At 37.3% G+C, this 26972-nt stretch overlaps 1 protein-coding gene across 2 annotated transcripts in view; it reads right to left on the bottom strand.

Annotated features, from left to right (window-relative positions):
* LOC142631911 (eIF-2-alpha kinase GCN2) overlaps positions 1 to 26972 on the bottom strand; it is a 43892-nt gene that overhangs the window by 15831 nt on the left and 1089 nt on the right. Inside the window, exons 2-18 of one of the 2 annotated variants that reach the window (XM_075806261.1) lie at positions 23751 to 23819; positions 23606 to 23665; positions 23413 to 23518; positions 22724 to 22828; positions 19152 to 19565; positions 18614 to 18745; positions 18443 to 18529; positions 18280 to 18366; positions 18074 to 18185; positions 16979 to 17090; positions 15861 to 15915; positions 15422 to 15591; positions 14415 to 14599; positions 10979 to 11127; positions 10595 to 10844; positions 2189 to 2468; positions 1984 to 2077 (exon numbers count right to left, since the gene is read on the bottom strand). In XM_075806261.1, coding sequence (XP_075662376.1) covers positions 1984 to 2077; positions 2189 to 2468; positions 10595 to 10844; positions 10979 to 11127; positions 14415 to 14599; positions 15422 to 15591; positions 15861 to 15915; positions 16979 to 17090; positions 18074 to 18185; positions 18280 to 18366; positions 18443 to 18529; positions 18614 to 18745; positions 19152 to 19565; positions 22724 to 22828; positions 23413 to 23518; positions 23606 to 23665; positions 23751 to 23819 — 2467 coding nt within the window. Of the gene's footprint in view, positions 1 to 1983; positions 2078 to 2188; positions 2469 to 10594; positions 10845 to 10978; positions 11128 to 14414; positions 14600 to 15421; positions 15592 to 15860; positions 15916 to 16978; positions 17091 to 18073; positions 18186 to 18279; positions 18367 to 18442; positions 18530 to 18613; positions 18746 to 19151; positions 19566 to 21666; positions 21794 to 22723; positions 22829 to 23412; positions 23519 to 23605; positions 23666 to 23750; positions 23820 to 26972 lie in introns of those variants that run through there. The other variant, XM_075806262.1, reaches the window with a different exon arrangement.

A 26972-nucleotide genomic window follows, 5' to 3' on the forward strand; every position in this document is an offset into this window, starting at 1 on the left:
TGTGAATCATAGGACAAGAACAAGGTGGATCGAGTGATGAATCTCATCAGGAGTATTGTGTGATTGTAGGAAACCAATTAAATTAATAGGAAAACTTCATAAAATTTCTATAAGAACAGTTAAGCTCCATCCAAATGAATATAGCTAAAATGAGCATATTAAGATGGGTAAGTACAAATAGAAGGAAAAATAGGATTCAAAATGAAGAAAATCACTTAAAAAAAAGGTTGGATTCTTTTGACAAAAAAGATTAGGGAAACTCAGTTGAAATGGTTTGGTCATGAGCATAGGAGATTGATAAATAAACAAGAAGAGTGAGTTAATTTAAGTGGAGTGAACCAAAAAAGGTAGATGAGGACTTAAAAATAACAATAGTAGACATTAGTAGAAGTAATGAAAAGGACATGTCAATAAGGAGGTGACAAAGAGTATGATTTTGGATAGGATAGAATGGCTAAAAAGTATATATGTGGTCAATCATGATTAGTCTATTAAAGACCATAGCCGACCCCAAAAGTTTAGGACTAAAGCTTGGTTGTTTTGAAGAGGAGGGGGGGGGGTGATAATTAACCTTTTAACTACCAGTAATGTAGACTAAGCTTTTGTCAATCTGAGATTTAAAAAGTTTCAGTTCACCCACCAAAGGTCAATCTTGTTAACCTCCATTAAATTTTGCCGTTAACACTTGCATGTGTAAATCATATGCTTAGAGAAATGTGACACTTTATTCACTTATGATTTATAAAATTAGCACTTTGACACTTTCTCTATCAGGTTTTGATAAGATGGGGCCCGAAATGGCCAGTTGTATCAAAACAGTGGCTAAAGAAGTACATAGAGAATCTAAAGGATGTGGGCTATTGACTAAGGAGACATGGTCATTTAATGTGGAGGTTCAAGCAGCAGTTAGATTTAAGAAAGAGAGCAACAGAAACCTACACAAATATAGAGATGGTGTTGGTTATGAAAATTATAGTGGCAAATAAGGAAGGGATAAAGATAGTCTGAGAGGCTGAATTTAACGTTCATGAACAAAGGCGGGAGAAAAGAATATTTAAAAAACTAGCTAAGGCAATTAGAAGCATCACAAGTGAATTTCATATCATAATGGTTCATATCAAGGATTAGCTTAATTTCCATATCTTTTAACACAGGTTACAAATGAATCTACTAGACCAATTACCGATTAAGTCCTTCGGTGTACGTATTTTGTAGACAATATTATTTTAGTGGGTAAACTAGACGTAGAGTCAAGTAGCTTCTTTCTTCTATTGATTGATAGCGAGGAATCCCACCAAGCCCCAAGCAAGGAATGAAATGGATATCGTTCCTGTGCTCTTTCTTGCTACTTGCCTTATGACTATCGTACATAGAAGAATGATTGGCAAAGCACTCGACCAAAGCCCTTAGCTTCTAACTTCATTCATTCGAAAGGTCGATCATAGCTGGAATTTAGGAGAAAATCCTGAAGAAGGCGAGAGCTAGCTTAGGCATCAAGGGACTGTAGAACTTGAATCTTAATAGATGTCAAGGTGAGAGCTTTTGATATCTTGGATCAATATATCATATGAATAGAGGGATAGAAGAGGATTTGACTTACAGGATAAAAGTAGGGTGGATTAAGTGGAGAAACATATCAGGATCGGTGTATGGTCCTAGAATACCAATTATGTTAAAGGGAAAGTTTTACAAATCTACTATAAGACAAACTCTACAGATATGCTTTAAAAAAAAAGAGAGTAAGAACTAGAAAAGAAAAAAATTAAAAATTAAAGAACGAAGCTATGCACAGATGGTGGTCATGCCAAACCAGCATATCCTTAGCATAATATAGCAAAATGAGAGTTTATCCAGACAATAAAGATTATATATGTAAGACATAATATGAACACTCAAATCATCATAGCATTGCTCAAATAATTTCATGTCAGTGAGTAAAAATGACAGAAAAGAAAACAATCACAACTCCCTGTGAGTAAATACCTGGTGGGAGATTACCCAGCTAACAAAAGGCAAACGCAGCTCATGACAAAGTTCAAGCATATCTCCTCCATGTGTCAACAGTTTGACAGTTTTCCTTCCCGTTAAATATCGAAAATAATTAGCCAACTATAGCATTTACGAACAAATTTTGCTGAGATAAATTCTACTGTAAACAAGATTGCATTGAGTTTGATAAGTGAGGAACCTATTGAACTGTGGAGAATCATCCAACAAACGCATGGGTATTATTTCCAGATGCTTTGCACAATGCTGTCTGAAAACTTCCCTTGTTACCTCAACAACACAATCACGAACCTCAGTGTCTAAATCTGTGTACTGAATAGAGGTGTCATCTCCAGCCAACCTCATTTCACCAGCATGATGATGGTGGTCTTTCATGTTTAGCATCTCTTCATCAAAGATAGCATTGACAACTTTATCATATACACTTCTGTCCTCTGAAGTTTGCATTGTTCGTAGAATATCTGAACATATGGACAGAATGCAGTTAGTTAAGCTAATCAAAGAGCTATCTATCAAAAAGAACTCTGAAATAGAGACACAGAACTCTATTTGATTAGAAAAATGCTACGTCCACAACAAATCCTAAGTGGCAGGTTGTTATTGGCTATTATGGGGAGCAAAAAAGTAATTTAAGTGGTGGATTCAAATTAGAACCAATAACAACTTACCACCTATGATTTGCTGTGTAAGTGTTATGAAAATGTTGTGGATGTAGCATTTCTCATTTGTTTAGGAAGGAAGTAAATATGAAAATAATTGCTAATATGTGACAAGATTTGCCAGGGCCAGGTTTAAATCATTCAAAATTATCTATAAAAACATCAGTATCAGATGAACAGAGAAAAAGAATATGATACATGACAAGGAAGAATAAAAACCACCCTGGATAGGAAAAAGAATTCACAAAATCAAAAGAATTCAGCACTAAAAGAATGGAAACAATAGAGGTATTCTAGACAGTCCTTGAGTACCTATCTAATGGGTGGGGTCAAAGTGTAACCTATGAGCTAAATGTGAAAATGGGATTTTTTTTTTTCCTAATTAAGAAAGAAATACACACACACACACACACACACACGCACGTATATTAAAAAAGGGCAAATTACATATTACACACCTAACTTTGATCCATTTTCTATTCAGTCCCTAAAGTTCAATTTTCTTCAATTATGGCCCTAAACTTTTAACTAGGTTTAATGTGGCCCTTACGTCCATTTCTGTCAACTAAGCTGCCATTAAGCTCCCAAAGAGTCGCAGTTTTTTTCCCCAATTTTACCCTTAAATTTTTTTTTACATTTTACTCTTCTTCTTCTTCTTCTTCTTCTTCTTCTCTCTCTCTCTCTCTCTCTCTCTCTCTCTCTCTCTCTCTCTCTCTCTCACCCACACACACTCTGATCCCCCTTCCCCATCTTTAGTGTGACAAAAAATCTCTTAAGAGCTCTCAGTTCTGTTATTAAATTAAATCTGAGATTGCTTATTGTTCAGTATTCATCAATGCACTAACAGGCACCATTTTCTCTTATCAAACCCAACCCCTTTTAATAGACTCATTCCAAGGGAAGGGGTTAAATTTGATCTACATCCCTATCACAATTGCCCTATCCCATCTCCTTTTTTTTATTTTATTTCTCTCTTGGCTTTGCATTTGTTCATGGCGGTTAGGCTCTCAGTGTGCAGAGACAATTGAATTTGTTCTTTATGTTTTTGGGGGTTTGGTGTGTTGGCTAGATTGGTTGGCTAGATTGATGTTTGATGGATTTGGTGATGTGGGATGATAAAGGGTTTTGATTAAATTTTGAAGAGCATAAAGTCAGGTTTTGGGTGATGTTACCAACAAAGGTGTGGCTGGATTTAGGCAATAGTGGCAAGGAAAAAGGAAGCAGTGGCCAGCAAAAGCAGAAGGGATAAAGGCAGCAGTGAAAGGCAGTGGAGGGGGTGGTAGAGGAGAAAAGAAAATAATTACAGATAAAATCAAAGAAAAATTCAAAAATGTTGTTTTAGGAGACTTAACGACAACCCAATTGATGGAACTACCCTCTACTCTCCCTCACTCCGAACTTCCAAACACACAAGAAAAATGAGTGTGCATCATTTGAGGACCATCCAATAGCAAAGGCTACGTCCCTGAACAGTCATGAGATACTGGCCTTCCCACTTGACACCAATAAATTTTTCACTCATTAAAAGAAAAAAGAAATATATATATATATATATATTTTGATAAACAACGTAAGAATATTATTAATAATAATAAAGAAGTTGCCAAGCCGAGTACATTGGGGATGTACTATGGGTGCAAAGATCAAGAAACAAAAGAGCAACGGTCAAGAAAAATAGAAAATGAAGAACAAGAAAAATGAGAAAAAACCACACTCCATTCAAAGAGAGTGTGTAAGAAAAAAGACTTAATCTCCAGCAAAGAGTGTTCGCAGCCCTCAAAGCTTCTAGCATTCATTTCTCGCCAAATGCACCAAATCAAGCAGTGAGGTACTAATTTCCAAACATCAATGTGATGATGTCGCGCAAACTTTCCTTGCCAAGCCTCAAACACCTCAAGAACAATACGAGGCATAACCCACTGAATACCAAACAAGCAGAAAACCAAAGACCACAACTCCCAAGCTATGGAACAATGAAGTAGAAGATGATCCACCGACTCCCCACACCTCTTACACATAAAGCACCAGTCAAGCACAATCACTCGTCTTTTACGAAGGTTGTCTGTTGTCAAGATCTTACCTAAGGAAGCAAACCAAGAAAAGAAGGCTACCCTTGGAGGAGCCTTCGATTGCCATATCATTTTCCATGGAAAGGAAACAAGATTATGAGGGTAGAAGGAACTGTAATAACCTCTAACCTCAAAACCTGTATTCCTTGCAGGCTTCCAACAAACCTTATCTGAGCCAAACCCTCTTGCTAACGAGGAGTAGACTAGCCCCATAAACCGATCAAAGGCTTCTTCTTCCCAATCTTGTGGAGGACGACGAAATTGCACATTCCAGTGATACCTCCCAGCAGACCAACCCATAACTTCAGCCACTGAGGAGTCCTTGGACCTACTAAGACAATAAAGCTCCGGAAAGGCCTCTTGGAGAGTACAATCCCCACACCACACATGCTTCCAAAATTTCACTCTAGTACCATCCCCACATCATAAACAAGTAGTTTAGAGAAGTTCAACCAACCACTTCTAATATATCTCCACAAGCGGACCCCATAAGGACTTGTCACCTTCTTCGTACACCAACTCCCCCAAATATTCTCATATTTTGCCTCTATAACCCTTCTCCATAAAGCATCAGTCTCGGTGCCATACCTCCACAACCATTTACCTAGTAAGGCAGAATTAAAATTACCCAACTGTCTTATACCCAACCCCCCATCCTGCAATGGCCTACAAACCTTGGCCCAATTAACTAAATGAATTTTAGGTTCACCACCAATCCCATCCCACAAAAAATCTCTCTGTAATTTCTCCATACGCTTAGCCACCTTACCCGGTAAAGGAAGAAGGGAAAGAAAGTATGTAGGTAAGGATGATAGTGAGCTTTTAATAAGTGTCACATTGCCCCCTTTAGATAAATACATTCTCTTCCAACCTGCTAATCTCCTCTCCATTCTCTCAAGAATAGGGTTCCAAACAGATAAGTCCTTAAATTTTGCACCTAAAGGAAGGCCCAAATATTTCAAGGGCAGAGAAGACTGCCCACACCCCAACAAACCCACCAAAGCCTCCAAATTGGGTACACCACCAACAGGTACCAACTCAGATTTCCCTAAATTAATACGAAGCCCGGACACTTCCTCAAATCTAGTAAGAACCGCTCTCAAATTAGCAATCTGAGACGGTTCAGCATCACAAAAAATCAAAGTGTCATCTGCAAATAGAAGGTGAGACACCATCACTGATGGACCAACCGCACTGCCCACAGAAAAACCTGAGAATTGCCCAGTGGAAGCAGCCACATCCAACATATGACTTAATGCCTCCATCCAATATCAAACAACAACGGAGATAAAGGATCCCTTTGCCGAAGCCCCCTAGAACTTCCAAAGAAATCAGTTGGGCTGCCATTGATCGAAATGGAAAACTTTACAATTGAAATGCAATACCTTATCCAGTTTCTCCATTTTTCTAAGAAACCACAACGCTGTAGCATATACATTAAAAAATCCCAACTCACATGATCATACGCCTGCTCCACATCCAACTTACAAAGCACACCCGGAACTCCTAACCTCAATCTACTATCAATACATTCAGAAGCAATCAAGACAGAATCCAAAATCTGTCTGCCCTTCACAAAAGCATTTTGTGAATCCGAAATAAGACCATGCGCCACCCTACGAAGCCGATTAGCCAACACCTTAGATATAATCTTATACATCCCACCAACTAAGCTGATAGGCCGATAATCCTTTACCTCCACAACATCCACTTTCTTAGGGATAAGGGCTAGGAATGAAGCATTAAGACTCTTCTCAAACACCGCCTGAATATGGAAATTGAGGAATACAGCCATAATTTAAGGTTTCAAAACACCCCAACAAGACTGGAAGAATGCCATGGAACAGCCATCCGGGCCAGGTGCCTTATCACCATTAAAATCATGGATCACCTCAAACACCTATCCTTCCTCAAAAGGCCTATCTAGCCAACTTGCATCTTCCACCGAGATGCTAGAAAAAACCACATCATCTAAGACAGGTCTGTGAGGCACCTCCTCCAAGTAAAGCTGCCTATAAATTTGAGAAATACGGTTTGCTATAGCAGCAGGGTCCGAAGACAACACCCCATCCACCATAAGCCTATCAATAGAATTAGCCCTCCTATGAGAATTGGCTATACGATGGAAAAATTTAGTATTCCTGTCTCCTTCCCTAACACAAAGAACTCTTGATTTCTGCCTCCAACAAATTTCTTCCAACAGAGTAGCTTTCTCTAACTCATCACGAATTCTTCCCATTTCCACCCTTTCCTCTGCTGATAATTTCTGACTCTCCTCCCTATTCTCTAGAACACTAAGGTCCTTCCACAATTTTTTAATCCGAACATCAACATGACCAAACACCTCCACATTCCATCTTTTCAAGTCATTTTTAAGGAGCTTTAATTTATTAGCCAGAATAAAACTCGGTGCACCATGAACCTGGTAGGAATCCCACCATGACCGAACCCTATCCATAAAACCTTCATCCTTTAGCCACATATTCTCAAATCTAAATGGCATACTCCCTCTCTGAAAAGAACCACCCTCAAGGACAATTGGAAAATGATCTGAGCACAATTTAGACAGCCGTCTTTGAGAAACTGTTGGGAACTTATCCTCCCAAACTGCAGAAAACAAAAATCTGTCCAGCCTAACCTTCGAAGCAACTTCTCTAGAATTTGACCAAGTGAAAGTACCTCCTTGCAAGGGCAGATCAATAAGACCCTGTTCTGAGATAAAATTAGAAAACTCCCTCATAGCAGTAGTGAAAGAAGTAGACCCCAATCGTTCAGAAAAAAACCTAACCACATTAAAGTCACCACCCATACACCATGGGACACTCCACCAGCTATTCAAGACACAGAGTTCCTCCCATAATAACCTCCTATCTCGGTGTAAATTAGGACCATAAACACCCGTAAACGTCCATACAAACTGATCTGACACACTTGTAAACTTACAAAAAACAGAAAATCTCCCCACTGCTTCCTCCATTTTATTCACTACCTGAGTGTCCCACATCACTAACACCCCACCAGAAGCACCACAAGAACCTAAGTAAGACCAATCAACATGTTGGCCGCCCCACAAGCTACGAATCACTACTCTATTAATCAGCCCCATTTTGGTTTCTTGAAGACAAACCACATCTGGCCCCCATTTCCTAATCAAATATCTAACCCTGAGCCTTTTATCCTGCTCATTCAACCCTCTAACATTCCAAGAAATAATCTTTACATTCATTAATAAGACACAACCGCCCGCTCAGAACTTGCACTCCTTACTTTATTTGTATCATACTCGACATTTAAAGATGACAGCAAATTCTTCAGCTCCCGCTGACCTTTCTGACCGGACTTAACCAACTTCTTCTGATCACCCACCACAAGTTTCTGCCTATCTTTCTTACTAGCCTCTATGGCTAATAACAATCCTGTAATCTGCTCCTCAAAACCTTCCAGTGAAGTGCCCACAGATTTCTTGAAAGCCTTTATCCTACTAGTTACCCATTGCAATAGTTGACAACTATCCACACTCTCCTTACACTCAATCTCCTTCATAGGACTAGACACCAACTCCATCGGACCTTCAGTAGCCAAAGGTACCACAACTAATGGCTCATCACCTCCCTCACAAGACCTCAACCTTCCATCAGACTCCCACAGCTCACTTACTAACCCGGGAACCACAGTCAAGGAATCTACTAGCCCCTCACTCTCATCTACCCAAGTAACCCTCTTCCCTTCATTAGTACAAGAAATAGTACCTGGTACACCCTCTCCCTCTAGACTTGAGCAGACTGACATACAATCTGGAGAACAATACAGTGACAATGGGAGCACTAATTGCCTGCCAGCACGCATTTGTAATATCCAGTCTTTGGAGTTACCCCAAGACTTATCCAAGTCTTCGACCAAGTCCCTTATAGTTGGGCCAGGTAGTTGAACTCCCTCAAAGTCAGAAATACCCAAACCTTCCAAACCCATACACTCCTCATCCCCATCCTCCGATGCCACTGAAGAAGACAGAGGCACCAACTCCAACACTATCGGGTCCACCAGATTCATTCCCTACTCCGATATCATGGCCGATGACACCACCGGCACCAGTCTCGACCCACACGGAGCACTGGTCAGCGACATCTGTTCGTGGGGGACTTGGGCCACCACCGCCGGTCTTGTCGGCTCAGTGGGTGGCTGCTCTAGTCGCATCGAGCTGAGCTGAGCACCCTTAAGCTCAACTTCCATCACTGCTAAGTCCATCGGTACCATCGGCGATGACGAAGGTTGCTCTGAGATGGTGGATGTGACCATCGATACCATCGACGACATCACAGGTTGCTTCGATGTCATGGATGTGATCATCGATACCTTCGACGACATTGGCGGTTGCTCCGATGCGGTGGGTTTGGCTCTTGAGCACCTATGCTCCTTCGTAGCAGTGAGCTCGCTTCTACCTGGACTTGGCACCGTGAACCCATTCTGGTAAGAGGACTCCAGTTCCCTTAGACCACTAAAAGAGCTTTCTCTAGCCTCAAAGATAGTTGGGCTTAGCAAACCCAGGCCCAAAATGGGTTCTTTATTACCCAACGAGGCTAGAGCAGTCATCTTGGATGGGCCCAGACCCACTGCATTATTTGAATCAAAATTGCTTGGTACCCATTTGCCAGCTTGTTGACTTCCCTTAACAACATCCCAAGATACCCGCCTCTTTCCATATTCATTCACACTCACAGTCAGCCCTTTCCCCAGCCAACGTCCCTTCCTATTATCACGCAACTTTCCAAACTCAACCATTTTTGAATTCCAATTGGGCTTCAAAGGAATATTGCAATTAATTCCTTCCGGGATTTTCTCCTCAATTTTATTCTTGCCATTAATAACACCTGCTCCACCCTCACCACCACCCACGGCTGCCTGATGAAAACTACCAGTCTGAGTTTCAAAAGCTACAACCTGTGTGTGAGACTTGTCACTTGGAATCTCCACAGTATTCTTCACGGTATCAGCCTTAACCATATCTTTGTAGAGGGGCTGCTGAACATGCTTCAACATTGCCTGTACTGGAGCTTTGACAGCTTCCACAAAGGACCTGGTAGGATGATGTTTTGGAATCTGCTTAGACCTGTACAGTACAAACTTCAATCCACCCAACGCATATTGAGCAGGTTCCAACATCCTTCGTAATTCAATCCCAAAAGTTCTCCATCCTTGTTGTAATTTACCGGCAGGAATAATGATAGTTCGCCGCCGCCCACCAACCTTAAGCTCTGTCACTGATAAATACTGCCCAAAAGAATTGGACCCCCGTTGCAAGGTGTACACAGTAGCACCTTCCCTGAGCGTGAAAAATTGCTTAGGACTAACCCCAATCACAATGTGTTCCAAATTCCGCATTATCCAAAGAGCTGCACTCTTGCCCATAAACACCGATTGCATATAGTATTTTCCCCGTTCAAAGATCTGAAGGGAGAAAACATTCCCTCCTTCCTCAACCACCAACTGAAACAACTTGGATTCAATAAAGAAACTTCGGACTCCCCCCATACTGATCCTAAAACATAGAAACTAAAAAAGGATTTCTGGCTTTCTTTATATATATATTTACTTATTCGTGTGTGCTTTTGCATATATATCTATATACATACTTTCACTAATGAAACTGGATAACCTATCATAATGTCATTTGATACTTTTCAACTTATGAGTAGATTTGTTTAATCACACTGAAAATTTAAGTTGATGAATAGCTATCAAAATATTCAAAAACAAAAATTCACAAACACAGTTTTTCCTTTTTTAAGTTTTTATGCTAAGTAATAAGAACTGAGAATTTAAAACATTGATGTATTAAATACAATTATCTTAATTACTTACTATCCAACAACTCAGATTCCATCCTTCGAGGAACAGCATGCTGTAGAAGTTCAGTGGCAGAGGGACGATCAGATGGACTAGGAGACATTAAGCGCTGCAACAAGGATGCCTGTTCAGGAAATTCAGAAACCCAAGCTGGAGGAAGTTCTCCTTTCTGCTTCAAATCATTGAGAACAACGTGTCTCTCCATTGCTGTCCCAAATGGGTGCCAAAGCTCAAAGAACACAATGCCTAAGCTGTACATATCAGCCTGTAATCCAAGATGACCCAAAAATTTACATGATAAAAAGTTGAGAAGACAAGTTATAAGACTTCATTGCTGCAGGAGCAGATTTTTTTTTTTTTTTTTAGGGAAAAAAATCACAGTAGCAACACAACATTCACCTTTTCATCAATCTTAGGCCATCCCTGCTCAATTTCTGGTGCAGTGTAAAAATAGGTACCAACTTGACCAGTACCATCAATTGAAACTCCAGCCGTATCTGAAGGAAAGCCTGGATCTTGATCCAACTGCTCCAACTTCAAAAACTTGGCTGAAACAAAGATATAAGAACAACTTATAGTACACCATTTTGTAATTGTTTATCAAGAAAATTAACAGAAGCAGCCATTTATCAAATGCCATCATATGATTTCATGCCCTTCAACTTAAAAAAAATAATTTTTTTTGGAACTTCAAATACATAAAGATAACAACATAATTTTTAGTTTAGTCTTGTATATTATAACTGCTAGGCCAAAAGGCCAAATTCTGGATGCCTTGACTGTTTTGTAAAAGGCTTTGAACATTAGGCTTAAAGTGACTAAGTGGCTTATAAGATCTCAGAACATGAAAGTTCAAAAATGAACTAAAATTGTAGGGCAAAAGAGCGGCCAAAAAAAGTATACTAAATATTTAGGCAATCACCCAAAGAGCATATGCACTTCAACATTGTATATAGCAGTAATGGCTTTGAAGTATTTGTTTATTCCTCCAAAATCTGCAAGTAATTAAAAAGCCTCACAAACCTGATAGAACTTGGCTCCATCAAATTGAGGTGAAAGAAAATTACAAATATTAGTCAGATTCAAGATAGACCATCGGTCCTCCTAGAAAAAGAGGAAGAGACAATCAAGCTGGAATTCCCCTTATATCTTCACAATGAAATACTTGCCTGAGTAGCCAGTCGGCACTATCCTATTCTACAGTTTACAAGATAAGAACATCTTTGCGCCTAACAGACAACTTATCACTCTAATCAACTCCTAAACTATGGGAATTCTTAGTTTGATATTCCTAATCAAATAATTAACCAACTAATCTAAAAAAACACCATGTGAATGTCCATGCAGTCATGCACAATCATGTAAAGTGACTTCATGGTCATGCATTCCCCCCCCCCCCCCCGGAGGTGAATCTTATCCTCAAGATTCATCCAAGAGACTTGACATTGCAGATCCTCATACAACTCCCACGTTGCATCCTCTTCTAGAAGCTTGTGCCACTCTACCAATGCTTCTTGTACAATATTCTGACCAAACTTAAGCCAACGAAAGTCTATAATCAATTGATTTCCAAAGCCATTACATCCTCATTATTGAGCTTGGGCAAGTTCACCACGAGACGAACCACCTGTCCCAGCTTCTTCTTCAGTCAAAGTCAAGACTCACAACAGTTCCTCTCCACAAGTTAGGGCTATCTACCCAGACTAACCTGATAAATGCCTGACTCAGAGTCATCAGAACTGAAATCTGCCAATCCAAGCAATGTGTCGGTTGATGACAGGGGAGATTGTCGAACCTGATAAACATTGGTTCATGTGGCAGGCGCCATCCAAAAAACTGGCTCTGACCAACCCGTGTGACCCTCTGCCATTCCTAGCCATTGTTAGTCACTCTGCACCTGGCCACCTTTCTTCACTTCTCAAATTTGTCCAGATCCAATGAAGATCTTGCTGGATGTAACAAAGATCTCACCATATCTGACAATAACTCTGTCAAATCTAGTGAGATCTTCGCCAATTTGATGAGATCTCCACCAAATTAGATGGAAATCTTAGGATCTCTGCCATACGCTACCATCAACGAGGACAGCGGTTTTGACTGATACAACCATCGAAAGTCTGATGGCTTGATGATGGATAACCTGTGTTCCATCAGTTGGTCACAGGTTTGGATTTCCAGGACCCGATATAGTTGGGTCGAGGGGCAGGTTGGTGGGTAATCTGACCTAGCCCGACCCATGGACACCCCTACCTCAAGTACACCCATAAAGGCTGAGAGTAATACTCTACCAAACTTTGACAAACTAGCTCAAGACTGAAATACTATTTGCATTTGTCATACCCAAATAGACAAATCTAGAGCAAATGTGTTGTAAACACGCCCAAATAGACTTTGTAGATGCGCATAAAAAATTCTCTATACTGGCTGAAAAACGGGTGAACCAACTAGAATATGCTCTGTATCAGCTGAAAAACTACTGAACTTGACATATTTGGTGCATGCCGACCAAAATCAATCAAATCAAGCTGATCTGAGGATGAATGACTTGGATTAGATTGAACCGAGTAGGTGTAGAGTCGAAATTGGGTTTTGGACCTTGGATCTAGGTTGACACAGTTTAAAACAGGGTTGAAGTTGGGTCTTGGTGTTGGGCCGAGATAGGTTCTGGATCTTTGATCTAAAACCCTGAGCTCGATCACAAAACAATGAGCCCAAATAAGTTGAGCCCAAGCACAAACAACAGCCAAACACCCAAACAAGTGAGTGCTATCCCAGAATAATGTGCACCAAGAACTAAAGAACTTAAGAAAACCATCACGTTATCATAGACATAGGTCACTGAAGACCAGAAAAACATGCAAACGTTGAAAATGTCAAAAAACAAAAACAAAAAATCAACCAACATGACAGTGTTAGAAATATCAAATGACTGAAAACCACTGTGAACCTCCATGACTCTAACAGAAATCCTCACAAAAAAATTCCAACCAAAGATAAACATCCTGAATATTAGGGAGCAACAAACCATCAAGCTTCAATTGCAACAATGGTGATGAAGACAGCAGTTCTCTTCGACCTCTTCAAACACCTTCCAACATCATTCAACAAATCGTTCATCCCAATTCAACCCAAAATAATGTAAAATGAGAATAAAGGAAATAAATTGAAAAATGAAAAAAGAAAGAAGTGATAAGGCAATTCAAATTCTTTGCTCAAATAACACTTTAATGAAAATATGGTAATGCAAATAAGAAGAGTAACATGAAAACAAGGAACTAATTTCTACGTTCAACCTTCACCCAATCCATTCCCTATACATATAAGAAGCATTTGCGAAAAATGACAAAATATTCTGATAGTGAAAACTAATAAGGACACTTCACCAATGGTATCTTCTAGAAGAGTCTGAAAAAGAGATACCTCAACAATGGCATCTTTCTAAAAGATTACAACATAGCATACTTTCTCTTTCTAACAGCTGGAGTTGTGCAAGATTGAGAGTTGGAATCTTTAATTATTTCCAAAAAAAAATAAAAATTTGGTTTTTTTAGTCATGCACAAAATAGTTGCCTTCAAATAGTAGCCTTCAACATTAAGTAGCTCTCAAACACATTTTTACGTGTGTTCTCCTTACAATAGCAATATTAGTCAAATTAGGATGAAAGCCAATAAACTACCTTTGGTGCGTTATATTATACTTGAGAATTAACAAGCACCCTTAAAATTTATATTCCGATATATATATATATATATATATATATATATATATAGAGAGAGAGAGAGAGAGATAGTGAGAGAGAACAAAAAAAATCAAATTATAAAATCCAAAACTTACCAAGACCAAAATCCCCAATTTTGATATCATTGCGGGCATCAAAGAATATGTTATTCGGGGTTAAGTCTCGATGGATGATTCCTTGCCCATGTATGTGGGCCAAGCCTTCCACAATTTGACGAACCAAATGCCATGCTAATTCTTTGTCAAAATGACTATATGACTCAAAAACTTGGCGGAGCGTCCTTAAAACACAAGGAAAGATAACAAAAGAGTAAAACATGGCACCAGAACACAACTAAAAGGAAATATAAAAAAGGATATCTAATTGCAAAGATAAATGGAGTAAAATTTAAAGAACAAAAATAAAAGCATGTGTTTGAAGCTCAAACGTAGTAAATACATTCAAGAAAAAAATTTCCTTTTGACTAAAGATGCAAAATTGCAATTATTTGAGTGGAGGAATTGGTTTGGAAAGCACTCGTCAGCAGTTTGGAATTTACTGCCATCGTGTTTGGTGTGGTTGGTGTAGAAGGAGCACAACTCTCGCAAGTTTCAGAATATGGAGAGATCCATTGATCAGCTGAAATCCTCTTTGATGCACACCTTGTTTGAATGGTCTTGAGCTTGGGGTTTTACTTATTGTGCCTCTGTTTTAGAGTTTCACAATTCTCTTAGCTTTGCTTTGTAATTTTTTGGCTCTTAGTGTTCATCATCTTGAACATAATTTTTTTTTTCTAATAAAGCAATTCTTCAAAAAAAAAATTTGCAAAAAAAAAAATTTAGGTGAGGTTTGTTTTTAGCTTAAAATCCTAGCTTATTTTCACAGCCAACTTATGTACAACTTTTAAAGTATCACTTTTCCTAGTTACACCTATACTTTTACACTACTTATTTTGTAAAACTAAGCTCATCCAAACAAACTCAAGATAAACCTTACATAAATTATGCACTTCAACAATGATGATTGACAACTGAATAATAGTAGAATAATTAAACAACTATATTTCATGAAAGTGTGATCCTATGGAAAGAATTGGTATAGAAAATAAAATTAAATGCTTTACCGAGGGCAATACTCCATTTGAATATATAAAAATGTTGATTCAATTTTGTTCTCCTGCCCAACAGCATCAATTGAGTTTGTGCCTAAGTAGCTGAAAGTGGAGCTTGCTGCAGTCATTGAATCCCCAGTAGTGTCACCATAAGAACTAGCAACTCCTGTTTCAAACCATGCCTGGAAGTTTTATGATTATTAAAACCATCTTATAAGCACAAAAGCTTGCGAACAACAGAATCTCTTTAATTTCTATAACAAAAATTTTGAAATCTAAAGGATGTTACTTCTTGAAGCAGTGTATTTTAGTACAGAAAATACAAGCATCCCACCGAATTATACAATTTATCAAATCTGAAAACGATTTCATGGTAAAGAAAGAACAAAAATAATTTATAGAAAGATCCAAAAGTGAGTGAAAAGAAACCAAGAATGAAGAAATTTCTTACCTGATAGTACCGGACAACATGTTGATGCTGCAAACGAGAAAGAGTGGCTACTTCCCTAAGTACCTCACCATAGTTAATGTGTCAACAAATTTATTTAGTGTTGGGGAAAAACGATTTTCAAGTAGAATCATACAGAAAAGTGATAAAAATAAAAAGAACACATAACCAGCCTTTTCTCTAATTTCCAAAAAAACTATTGTATTACAAAAAAATTAGACGGTAGAACAATTTCATCCATATTCAAAGTTGTACATATAGGAAGGCTAGCAATTATGTGGAATTCAAGAAAACAACAGGGATAAAAACATGATTACTCCAACTTGATCCTTCACACAGGACAGTAAAAAAAAAAAAAAAACCAAACAAACAAACTTGGAATGAAACAAATTAAAATATTGATATAAGATGTGCATAGCATCTTGGGGAATTGGCAGAATGACACCAATAGGCAAACAGGCATGATAGGAAAAAGGAAATAGATTATATAACATAAAGACAAATTAATACACAAGATAGTTAACATTTTGGCTATACCAACATAACATGAACACTTTAAAATGAGTTAAATATCCATGCAGAACACAGTAACTCTGAGGCTCCACATATTCATGAACATTCCCAACTCCTAAAATTTTCTTTTTTAGCACTATATCAAATTCAGACACAAACTCCCACTTTGAAGAAGAAAATGCAAGCAACCCATGAGTTCATAATAGGATTTTAGTGGGCCAAAGATTAATGGTTATATAGCAAACATGCAGCTGACTATGAAAAACGCACTTTTCATAGGGCCTGTGATCAATCTACTAAAGATTGGGTCCACATTGCATCCTTAACAAATTTGACTCCTAGACACAAAATTACCCCAGCAATCACACCCAAAGCACCTCATTTACTAGAACCCCAAGCTGTGTCAAGTTTTAAATGACTTATACTTAAGGAAGCCAATATTTTTTTTACAAAGGATAATAATGCAAACAAAATCAAAACTCTTCACAGTTAAAATTCCTTTAAAATCATTAAAAAAAGACATAAAAACAAAACTCAATGGACAATGTTGAGTCATGGATTGCACTTCAATTATTATAATTCAAAAGAACATCTTTGAGAGGGGCTACCTCAAAATTCGGTCAGGCAGGCTTTTGTCCTTGAGGCGAATTTTTTTCACGGCATATTGTCTTCCATCTAGTTTATTTTTGCACAGCACAACATGGCCAAAACCTCCATGACCTGTTTTTTGCAAAGTGTATTCTGAGTGTACCATATACCAATAATAGAAGGGGGAAAAATCTACCCAACTAACAAACAGGAATACTCTAAGATCTTCAAAAACATATTCCAAAAGGAAAACAATACCATTGAGGTTTGATGGAAAATAATCCTTTAAACAAGGAATTTATCAAGAAGTAATTAGCACCAGCAACAACAACAAAGTCTCATTCCTAAAACTATGGAGTCAATTATCGATACTCCACAGACTAATTGACATCGTTCACATGTATTCTTCTCTGTCATTCTTTCTTATCCAAAATCATACTTTCACCTCCTTAATTAGCATATCTTTTTTTATACTACTTTTACTGATGTTATTTTAGGTCTTTCTCTACCTCTTTTTGTTCCCTCAACTTGAATTAAATCACTCTTCCTCATTGGTGCATTAATTGCTCTCTTTTACACATGGCCAAACAATACCAGTGTCTCTCCCCCATTTTTTCATCAATGGAACTACCCTATCTTTAATCGAAATTCTTCATTCGTATCCTATCTTTCCCTATATTTCCACTTATTCATCTTAACATTCTCATTTCAATTAAATTATTTTATGAACATGTTTCTCAATGACCCAACATTTAATGTCATATAGCATGGTCAGTCTTACAACATTCTTGTGAAACTCTCTCTCTCTCTCTCTCTCTCTCTCTCTCTCTCTCTCTCTCTCTCTTTTTAATCCTGATATCCCATACTTCAGAGATCAACTAGGTATCAGAGCAACCAATCAAATCCTAACACATTAAAACAATCCAGAGGTCATCATCAAATGACTGGAGTTTCTAACATCAGCATCCGTAAGGTCTAATAATGAACTTATTAGAGCCTGATTCAAATTTCTGCATTCAAAAGGGACCAATTGCGCCACCTCAAGATGTTATAAAACTACCAAGATAACTAAAAGCAAAGTTATATGAGCCACAAGTACATGGTTTTTCCTTTACCAAGGGATTTTAGCTCCTCAAAGTCATTGAGAAATCGGGATGTTGGGATAGATGTACTTGGCTCTCCAAAATCAGCAGTGGATTTCCAAAATTGAGACAATCGGGATGAAACCTACAAAAATCCAATAAAGCAAATAACACCACAGATCAGATTTAGAAGCAAAATTTTAGGTGCAAGAAAGAGATTAAAGAAAAGAATGACCAACCATTTGATTTTGGAAAACATGATCAAAGGTTTTGTAAAAATTTGAAGATGGTTTAGAAACTAAGTCCCGAGCCCATTCTGAAAAGATCTGCAAACCAAATTAACAGATATCAAGATCTGGAGACATGGCTTATCAAAATTACATAATGAATTCAGTTACACACCCCTAGGTTGTACAGCTCTGTAGTTATTTGTGGCAAAGCATCAGCCAACGGTCCTCTAGAAGCACAAGCGAGGCGAAGTAGATGAACCTAATGTAAAAGTAAGGAACACCGAGCCAAATTAAGATTAAATTCTACATGTGATCAAAGGATAAGAGAAAGATGAAAACTTACCATTACTAGATCCCGTTCAACCATTTGAGATTCTTGGTCATGACCCACAGGAGCAAAATGGGGTGACCCTGAAGTGTCACTTCCAAATTTAACATCATCGTCATCTTCAGTTGTTTGCCCCTTAAGAATAAACTGATTTGAAAGATTAAACTATTTAAGTTATGCAACAAAAAATTTCAAACAAGATAAATTTATCTCATACACCAATAGACCATAAAATTAGAATAACAGTAAATGAAGGAAAAAAAATCTAAAATTCCTTAAATTATTTAGTCAATCGTTCTTTTTTTTTTCTATGAGGGGGGGAGGGGGGGTTGAAATAGCCAATCATTCTTTTCCTCTTTTTTTTTTTTTTTTAAGCCCCAAGGAAGAAAGTCGTGTAGGTGTAGTCCTTTGGAATGATTGCACTCTAAGGAGTGACCAAGTTTGATTAAAGGAAGACAGTTATTACTTACCAGGTCCATACACATCCAAACAAGACAATTTTATAAAATCATTCATCCAAACATCAAACAAAATTAGGTCCAACAATACTTACGTCATTCTCATCATCAGTAGTACTTCTGACCAACTCTTCCTCTAGAGATCTACTTGAATCGGTAGAAGATACACTCTTATTGCCATCTTCACTCTCTTCTTCAAGAGTGTCTAATTTTGCAGTAGGGGAAGGTAATAAACCTTGCTTTGTATCTTGCATTTTCAATGGCTTTGCATTCTTGTCAGGTTGCTTTTCCGGAACCTCATATACAAGTTTTGAGCCCTCAGGTGTATGGGGTTGCACTGAAAAGTTCATCCCACCTTTTTCGTCAATTCCGAAACCCCAAGTCCATGACTCTCCAGAGCCAGTGAACAGATCTATAAAACCATAAACAAAAGGTCCCCTCTTGTTACTTGAAGCAGTAATTTCCTTCTGAAACAATCCACTGCTGCCATCCGTGGTCGAGCACACAACCTTCCATAAGAAAAGAATAAATCAGAAAATATCAGGCAATATACATGCAGAAGGGTAAACAAAAACATCAATATTTAACATAACTAATGAGAAAATAAATCTGGATGCTACAAGCCTCATATAATCTATAATAAACAAGTAATAAGCATTTGCACAGACACACGTGTTTGTGTGTGTATGTCGCTTTGGTTTCTGAATGCTAGGCTTGAGAGGGAAACCACCCCACCTCCCCACTTTAAAAAAAGAGAACAAAAATGTTGAGAAATTCTGTGGAAAAAAGAATGTGAGAAATTTAACATTCAGACTTTCAAAAGGTAGTAACTCATGCATCAAAAAATTAAAATAAATTAAATTAAAAAATTCCATCAGATGACCACAAAGAAATTTTCCACCTGGGAAATGAGAGATGCTGCATCCTTCTATAATAAAAGTAAGAATAAATGACATGAAAATAATACATTTTTTTAAGTAATGACATAAAATTATGTGGGTAAATTATAATGTACTCAGAACCCCTGCTGAAATTGTACCTGTTCTACCAAACAAACATCTAGGTTCCAACCCAAAAGAAAAAGAACTAAAATATTGGATTTAGTAGGTCACAAAGTCCCATGCGTCTTTACTTTTTTTTTTGCTAGGCAGACCGTATTCTTATACTTTAATTGTCCTTCATGCCAAGCTTCCACACCCCTTCAAGTGGGGCAATCTCAGTAGCCCACAAGGCAGCTTATAATTTTATCTTCATGGACGTCTTGGAACTTATTACCACCACCAATAGAACAATTTATATCAACTACTATAAGCTACACAACCACAACTACAATCCAACACTAGAACAGCTTATTCTAAGAAGCACAAACACAGACATGAACACGACACAGGACACAATGACGTGCAATACTCAAAAAATGAGGACATTATATGGTAGGAACACAACAATTATATATTTTATATATTTTTAAGCATATTTTAGGTTTTAGAAATATCAAATAAGTAACATACACCAAAATCATTGAAAGTATATCTAAAATTATTTTTTTTAAACAAACTATAAAATACATTTATAAGAATAAAACAATATTACTAAACTATTAAACTAACAACTTTTACATCTATTACTGTTTAAGTAACATTGTTAATCTTCAGACCCCCAAAAAAAAGGACAACTTGAGAAAAAGCTAAAAGAGATTTTTGACTTATTGTGCAGTCGGGTAATGGCCTTATGGGGCAGCGACTAGCGAGATGCCAAGAGCACAAACATAGATCAAGAGCAACGTCGTACCTAACAGAGAATCATTGCTGAGTCAGGACAAGCATTGATGAGCCAAGTCTAGAGCCTCTAAGATGCAGATCAACTAGATTGGCAAGACAGATGAGAAAACTCCGGTGTTCTAATGTGAGAAAGAGAGAGATTGATCTAAAATTACTTGCCCTAAAGCTTGATTAATGTTTTAGATTGTGCTAGGTTGTAAAAAAATCTAGCATTCTTCCTTCTTTTTTTCAATTTTTTTACCTCCATGTTGACTGCTTTGCAGAACCAATCATTTTTATCTTTTCTTGATTTCTTAGATTCTTGTAATTTTTGTTCTTGATTGTTTAACCCTTGTACACTCCCTGTGTACTAGGGTGTTTCCTTTTTTTATATCAATAAATGTCTTACTTATCAAAAAAATAAATAAAAACTTTCTGACACACAAGCATTTGTATCCTAGGAATGTCTGTGTCGGATACAGACAAGCTGGGCATTTTTTCTGTGCTTCTTGGGGAATAATGCAATTATACCATTACTGTCTAGCCAATTGTAGCATGCATTTTTTTTTTTTTTTGATAATTCAATAATTACAATGGAGGAGGGGGGATTTGAACCCTGAACGTCTCCATTGGAAACACCAGGAGGTACTAGTGAGATACAATGCTCTTGGCCAATTTTAGCTTGAAACTGAGGACCACATGGTGAAGGTGGTACCCTATTATATGGGGCACAAATTAACAGTTTTAATGTCAGGTGTGACACATTGTAGCATCAAAAGTTCTTTTTTTTTGGGGTTAAAGAAAGTCATCAAACATCCCAGCATACAAGTTGTATACAAAGAAGGCCAACCTCAAGCAAAAAAGCAGAACCGTGGCCTGGTAACACTGCCATCCAATCAAAAAAGTTGTGTAAAAGGATCAGCTTTCAAATCCACCGAACATCAGCTGCATCTCCCGCAATACCCCAAAGGAAATCTCTCTACAATTTCTAATTGTGCCTAGCAATGCCAGAAGAAATAGGGAATAGGGGCAAGAAAAAAGCACGCAACTAGAAAGTGTTCTTAAATAGAGTAAGCCTATCCCCCTTAGACAAGTAAATCTCCTTAGCAATGCTGAGACTCCACATCAGAGGATGTTAGCCAAATCTCTAACCTCTGAAACTGATTCCACAGGAACTATTTCTTACTTATCCAGATTTATCTTTAACCCCAAAACGGCATCAAAACACAGCAGAACACATTTCAAGTGAAGGAGCTGTGTAGCATCATTACCACAAAAGATCAAGGTGTCATTTTCAAAGAAAAGGCGAGATCATCAGTGGGCCACTGCCCACTAGTAGTGCTTGCCACATTAAAACCCTCAAGGTACTGTCCCTCCACTGCCCTGTCCAAAAGCTTACTAAAAGCCTCCATTACCACAAAAAATATAATGATAATGGCGATAAATGATTACCTCAAGCTACTAAAAAAACCACTTGGACTCTCATTAACCGAGATCAAAACTGCACTGTGGAAATGCAAAAATAGATCCAATCATTTTGTGTATTTGATCTGGTAGTTGATCGTGGTATCAAATCATGTAGTCCTAAATTCAAACTTGTCTCCACTTTACCTCCCACTTACTAAGGGGAAGTCTGGCCCACGCATGAGAGAAAAATGTTAGAATAATGCTTAATGATTACATTCACCATTTTAGTGTTTCCTAATAGCTTAAATCTTTGGAACAAGTTGTAGCTTATCAAATAACATCAATGATGTGTTAAAAAAATAGCAATAACCAACAATACTAATGTTTTATAAAAAATGAATGTGCAATGACATAAGCACTAACTATGATTTTTTTTTATAAGTAATGAAAATATTATTAAACTATTAAAGTACTAACTATGATAGAATTGCAAAGCTTACAGATTCATGTGATTGAGCCACTGGCACAATTTCAGATAGGAACTCTTGAGCAGCCTCCACCAAATTGAAAACCATTACACGTCCATCTCGGGCATTAGAATTTGCCTAAGAGAAAACAATATTCACAATAAAAGAAACCTTGTTTTATAAATGACCACAATTCAAGCACTCATACAGGATTTCTGCTGAGCTCAACCTCCAAATCTTTGTTTGTGGAGAAGGAAATGCTATTTCGTCCAAGCACAGAGAACCACAATAAAAGACAACATTTCACTCCATACAAAAATAGGATATCAAAAACAGGCAGTTCTATTATAAATGACAACAACAACAACAACAACAATACCTACCTGCCATACTTATCAAAAAAAAAAATTTTAAAAAAAAAAACCTACCTGCCATACATGTGCATAACATAAAATAGTGATCTAAGTGAATTTCTGGTTTCATTTTATGATTCAAGAGCAATCATATGGCCGCTAATGCAGTGCAGCAGGTCATAAAACACAGCCTAAAAATTATATGCACATAGACCTCCATAAATCAGGATCATGTGTCCAATAGTTGAATTAAGAAACTGAGAAGAACTTGGCTTAGAAAAGAAACATAAATATTGGATTGCTAATTATTTCCACTACAACAGAACTCTTGATAGAGCATAAGAAAGCAGTAATAAAGTGAACAAATACCTGATCATGAAGGAGAGATAAAAGTTTATCGGCATCAGTCTTCGACATACCATTCTCTGGAGTTATCTGCAACTTAGGACACTTGTAAGGATAACCTGGTAAGCACCTACAAACAAGGGACAAGAAAAGATACATGACAAGGAATATAGTTAGATAAAGAATTCAAAACAAAACTGTGTATGACCTTACTAACCTAACTAAAAGAAGAGCAGAAACATTTAGATCCTCATAACCCATATCCTTTGAGTAAGGCCTGTTCAAGTTTCAAGAAAAAAACTCAACAAAAGAAACATTATAACTCATTATCAAGTTTGATGTAACAACAGAGAGGTGCAAACCTCAGCTTAATAATTATTTGAGGAGGTGACCCAGGAGTAACTTTGCAGTCGTCTTGAAATATTGCACACCTAAAAAGCATAATAAGATAGCAAAAAGTGTGATGAGATATAGAAGTAAACATGATGAACAGTTCCATTGGATCTCATGAGTATTTCCCACAGACCACACTGGTGTTCGGAAAAATCTTTGGGTTTCTGTTTGTTTCAGCTCCAAAAATATTTTTCATACTTTTTTCCTATGTTTGGTAAGACCGAAAATTTCTAGTCAACAAATGGTTAACAAAAAAGTACACCAAAATAACAGAAAATGGTTTGAACTGTTTAAAAGTGCGCCATTTTCTGGACCAAACTTATGCTCCCATTCCCCCCCCCCCCTCCCCCCAACCCTCCCCAAAACCACCACCTCCCTTTCCCCTCCCAACTCCTGCCACCATCAACACAACTATCAATACTTACTACTTTTGTGGGTTTCTACTTAGTTTTAAAATTATTTTCAAGGTCTTGAAAAGACAATAAAAAACAATCAATTTCCCTGAAATATTCTATTCAGAAAATATTTTCACAAAAAAGAATAATTTATTTCAAAACAATAGATCATCAATCAATTTCATACTTCTAAATGCAAATATGGTACCTTTAAACTAATTCTAAAATCTCTAGAATAAGAAAATTCAAGCAGCAACTAAAAGTATACAGAATACTCCCCCCATCCTCCCTGTCCAATATTGTTTGTCTTGTTTAGAAAATCCAAATTGTTAGAGGAACATCATTTAATGCACTATTTTCAAATAAAAATGTATGACTTTCCAAAACTATCCTCCTTAATTTGAAATCTAGTCAAAGGGGGACATTGACTTTTTAAATAAAGCACAAAGTAAGTAATGAGAATCATCAATATTGTATTCATTGACTTTCCAAAGTGGACTATATTTTGGGACATCCCAACAATATTGAAAGAAGGGAGTATTACATTATATTGGGAAAACCCATTAATAAAATGGCATGCATGTGTTTGTAAAGGTGTCACCAAATGGGATCAATACTCTTTAAAATGCAATATTAAGATCTTTTTCTTTTTCTTTTTCATAAAAAAAAAAATTTTTTAAAAAAACTTTATTGAAAAAAGATATGGTCATGCCAAAAGGGCACAAATCAGCCAAGAAAGTACAAAGAAAACTCAAAGCTATGTACAAGAAAGAAGGGATTCTATAAACATTGGCAGGGAGTTACTAGATGCGTGTCCCCAAGCCTAAGATCAATCAAATAAAGTGACTACGAACAAGGCTATCTAAAGAGTGCTCCCCAACCAATTCCTCAACCCAATCAAAAGATCAAGCTCTCTCTGTGGTAAAACTCAGGCAACCCCAAATGATCTAAAAACAAAAGTCCCAACTGATAAGCCCCCCCATAATGAATCAAAAGATGATGCACTGATTCTCCATTACACCAACACATAACATTATGGTCCTTTTAACATGATCAATGCAAAATGCAATACTAGAGATAGCTTTTGGGCATGCATCTATTAAGAAACAAAAATACAAGTCCTGTATGATCTGATTTGAAGCCATATTAGTCTTAAATAACACAATCCATGTGTTAGCAGCCACTAGTAAAGACTTCTCCTTCACATCCCAATTGAAAGCAAGAAATTACAGAGAGGAAAAATTCCTAGAACCATCATGCCTGGAAAACAGATAGAAGGGACCTTAAATGACAGCAGCTCTAGCCCAAATTACATCAATGAGCGCCCCCCCCCCCCCCCTTCTTTTCTCTTCCCCAGGAAAAAAAAAGGAAAATTACAGGTATGCAGAACCCATTATAATGCATGAAATCTCCATCAAGAAACTGCTAAAACAACACTAGGAAATACCAAAAATTTTCCGATTCTGCTTCAAAGCTGGCTCAATTGGCAGAAAAGATAGCATTCTTCCAATGCACTTAACTTTAGTTCCATAGGGTGCGGACAAGAAGAAAATAACATTACTTCAGGGCCAGTTAATGTTGAAAGATGAGAAAATTTTAGTTCATTTTGACTCAAAATCAAAAGACCATGCACCCCTTCCCTGAACAGAAGAAAAGAATGGAACTCCAGAGACACTAAATGGAGGGACAAGTCATTGTTATAGTTATGTAATTTTTTTCTGAACATTCACTACAAATACTAAACAAAAGGAAGAGAAGTTGAGGCAGCATTGAAAGAAGAAAAATGTTTTGTTAATCTGTCCTATGTCAGAGTAAAACACCCATGTCAACATCCCATATTGCATAGACACTTCATCTTTACCCTAAAGTGTAATATAAGTAAAGCAACACTTCAAGCTTATATACATCCTTATGTCCAAAGATTAGCCAAGACAAGTCTTACATATTCATGGCACTCGCAAATACCTCAGTCCATGCAATACAAACTGAACCAAACCATTCTCATCAAAATCATATTGCTAGTTTTTTTTTTTTTTCTAGAAATAGATACATGCTAGCCCTTTAGACATCCTTGGCAGATGGCACGTCTGTATAATGAAATATGTACTTCTGATTACTTCAAAGATGTCTTGACTAGAATGAAATCATCACATTTTTTTACATGAAGTTGCTTTCATAAAAAGAGAATCCCATGACGTTCATCCAAAGCATTTCCCTAAGTCTAGGGAAAACAAATCATAATCAATAGAACAGTTAGACACTTATACGACAGGCCAATTGTTTCACCTGCCAAACTGACCTCACTTGATATGGCAACTATTCACAGAGGGTTGACACTAAGTTGAGAGAAAATCACCATAATCATTTGTACCTCATTCAACAAACCAATCCAAAATGGTTTGGAAAGGATCACTTAATTTTCTCCTGGTTCTAATTTCAGTTAAAGCATTTTGATAGATGAAACCATCCCAAATCATTGGGATAGGGCTCCTTGGCTTTGCTTCTCATTCTAATTTCAGTTGTCCTATGATGATATCATGTAAGCGACTATGGCATGGTTTTAAGGATGATAAATTATGAATTGTCCCAAAAGCACAAATGGGTTTGAACTAAGAACCACCAGCTTTGATATCATGATAAGTGGAGGGCCCTACTCCCCCTCAATCCAAACAAACCATAAGTTGTTAGGAAATGGTGAATTTAATTATTTAACCATTATTCTAAAATTGGGTAATATAAAACGAGTCAACTCAAGACCACTAAAACCGTGTTAAGACTAAAATACAAACAGAAACT

This window comes from Castanea sativa, chromosome 4 (assembly GCF_040712315.1).
Source record: "Castanea sativa cultivar Marrone di Chiusa Pesio chromosome 4, ASM4071231v1".
NCBI lineage: Eukaryota > Viridiplantae > Streptophyta > Magnoliopsida > Fagales > Fagaceae > Castanea > Castanea sativa.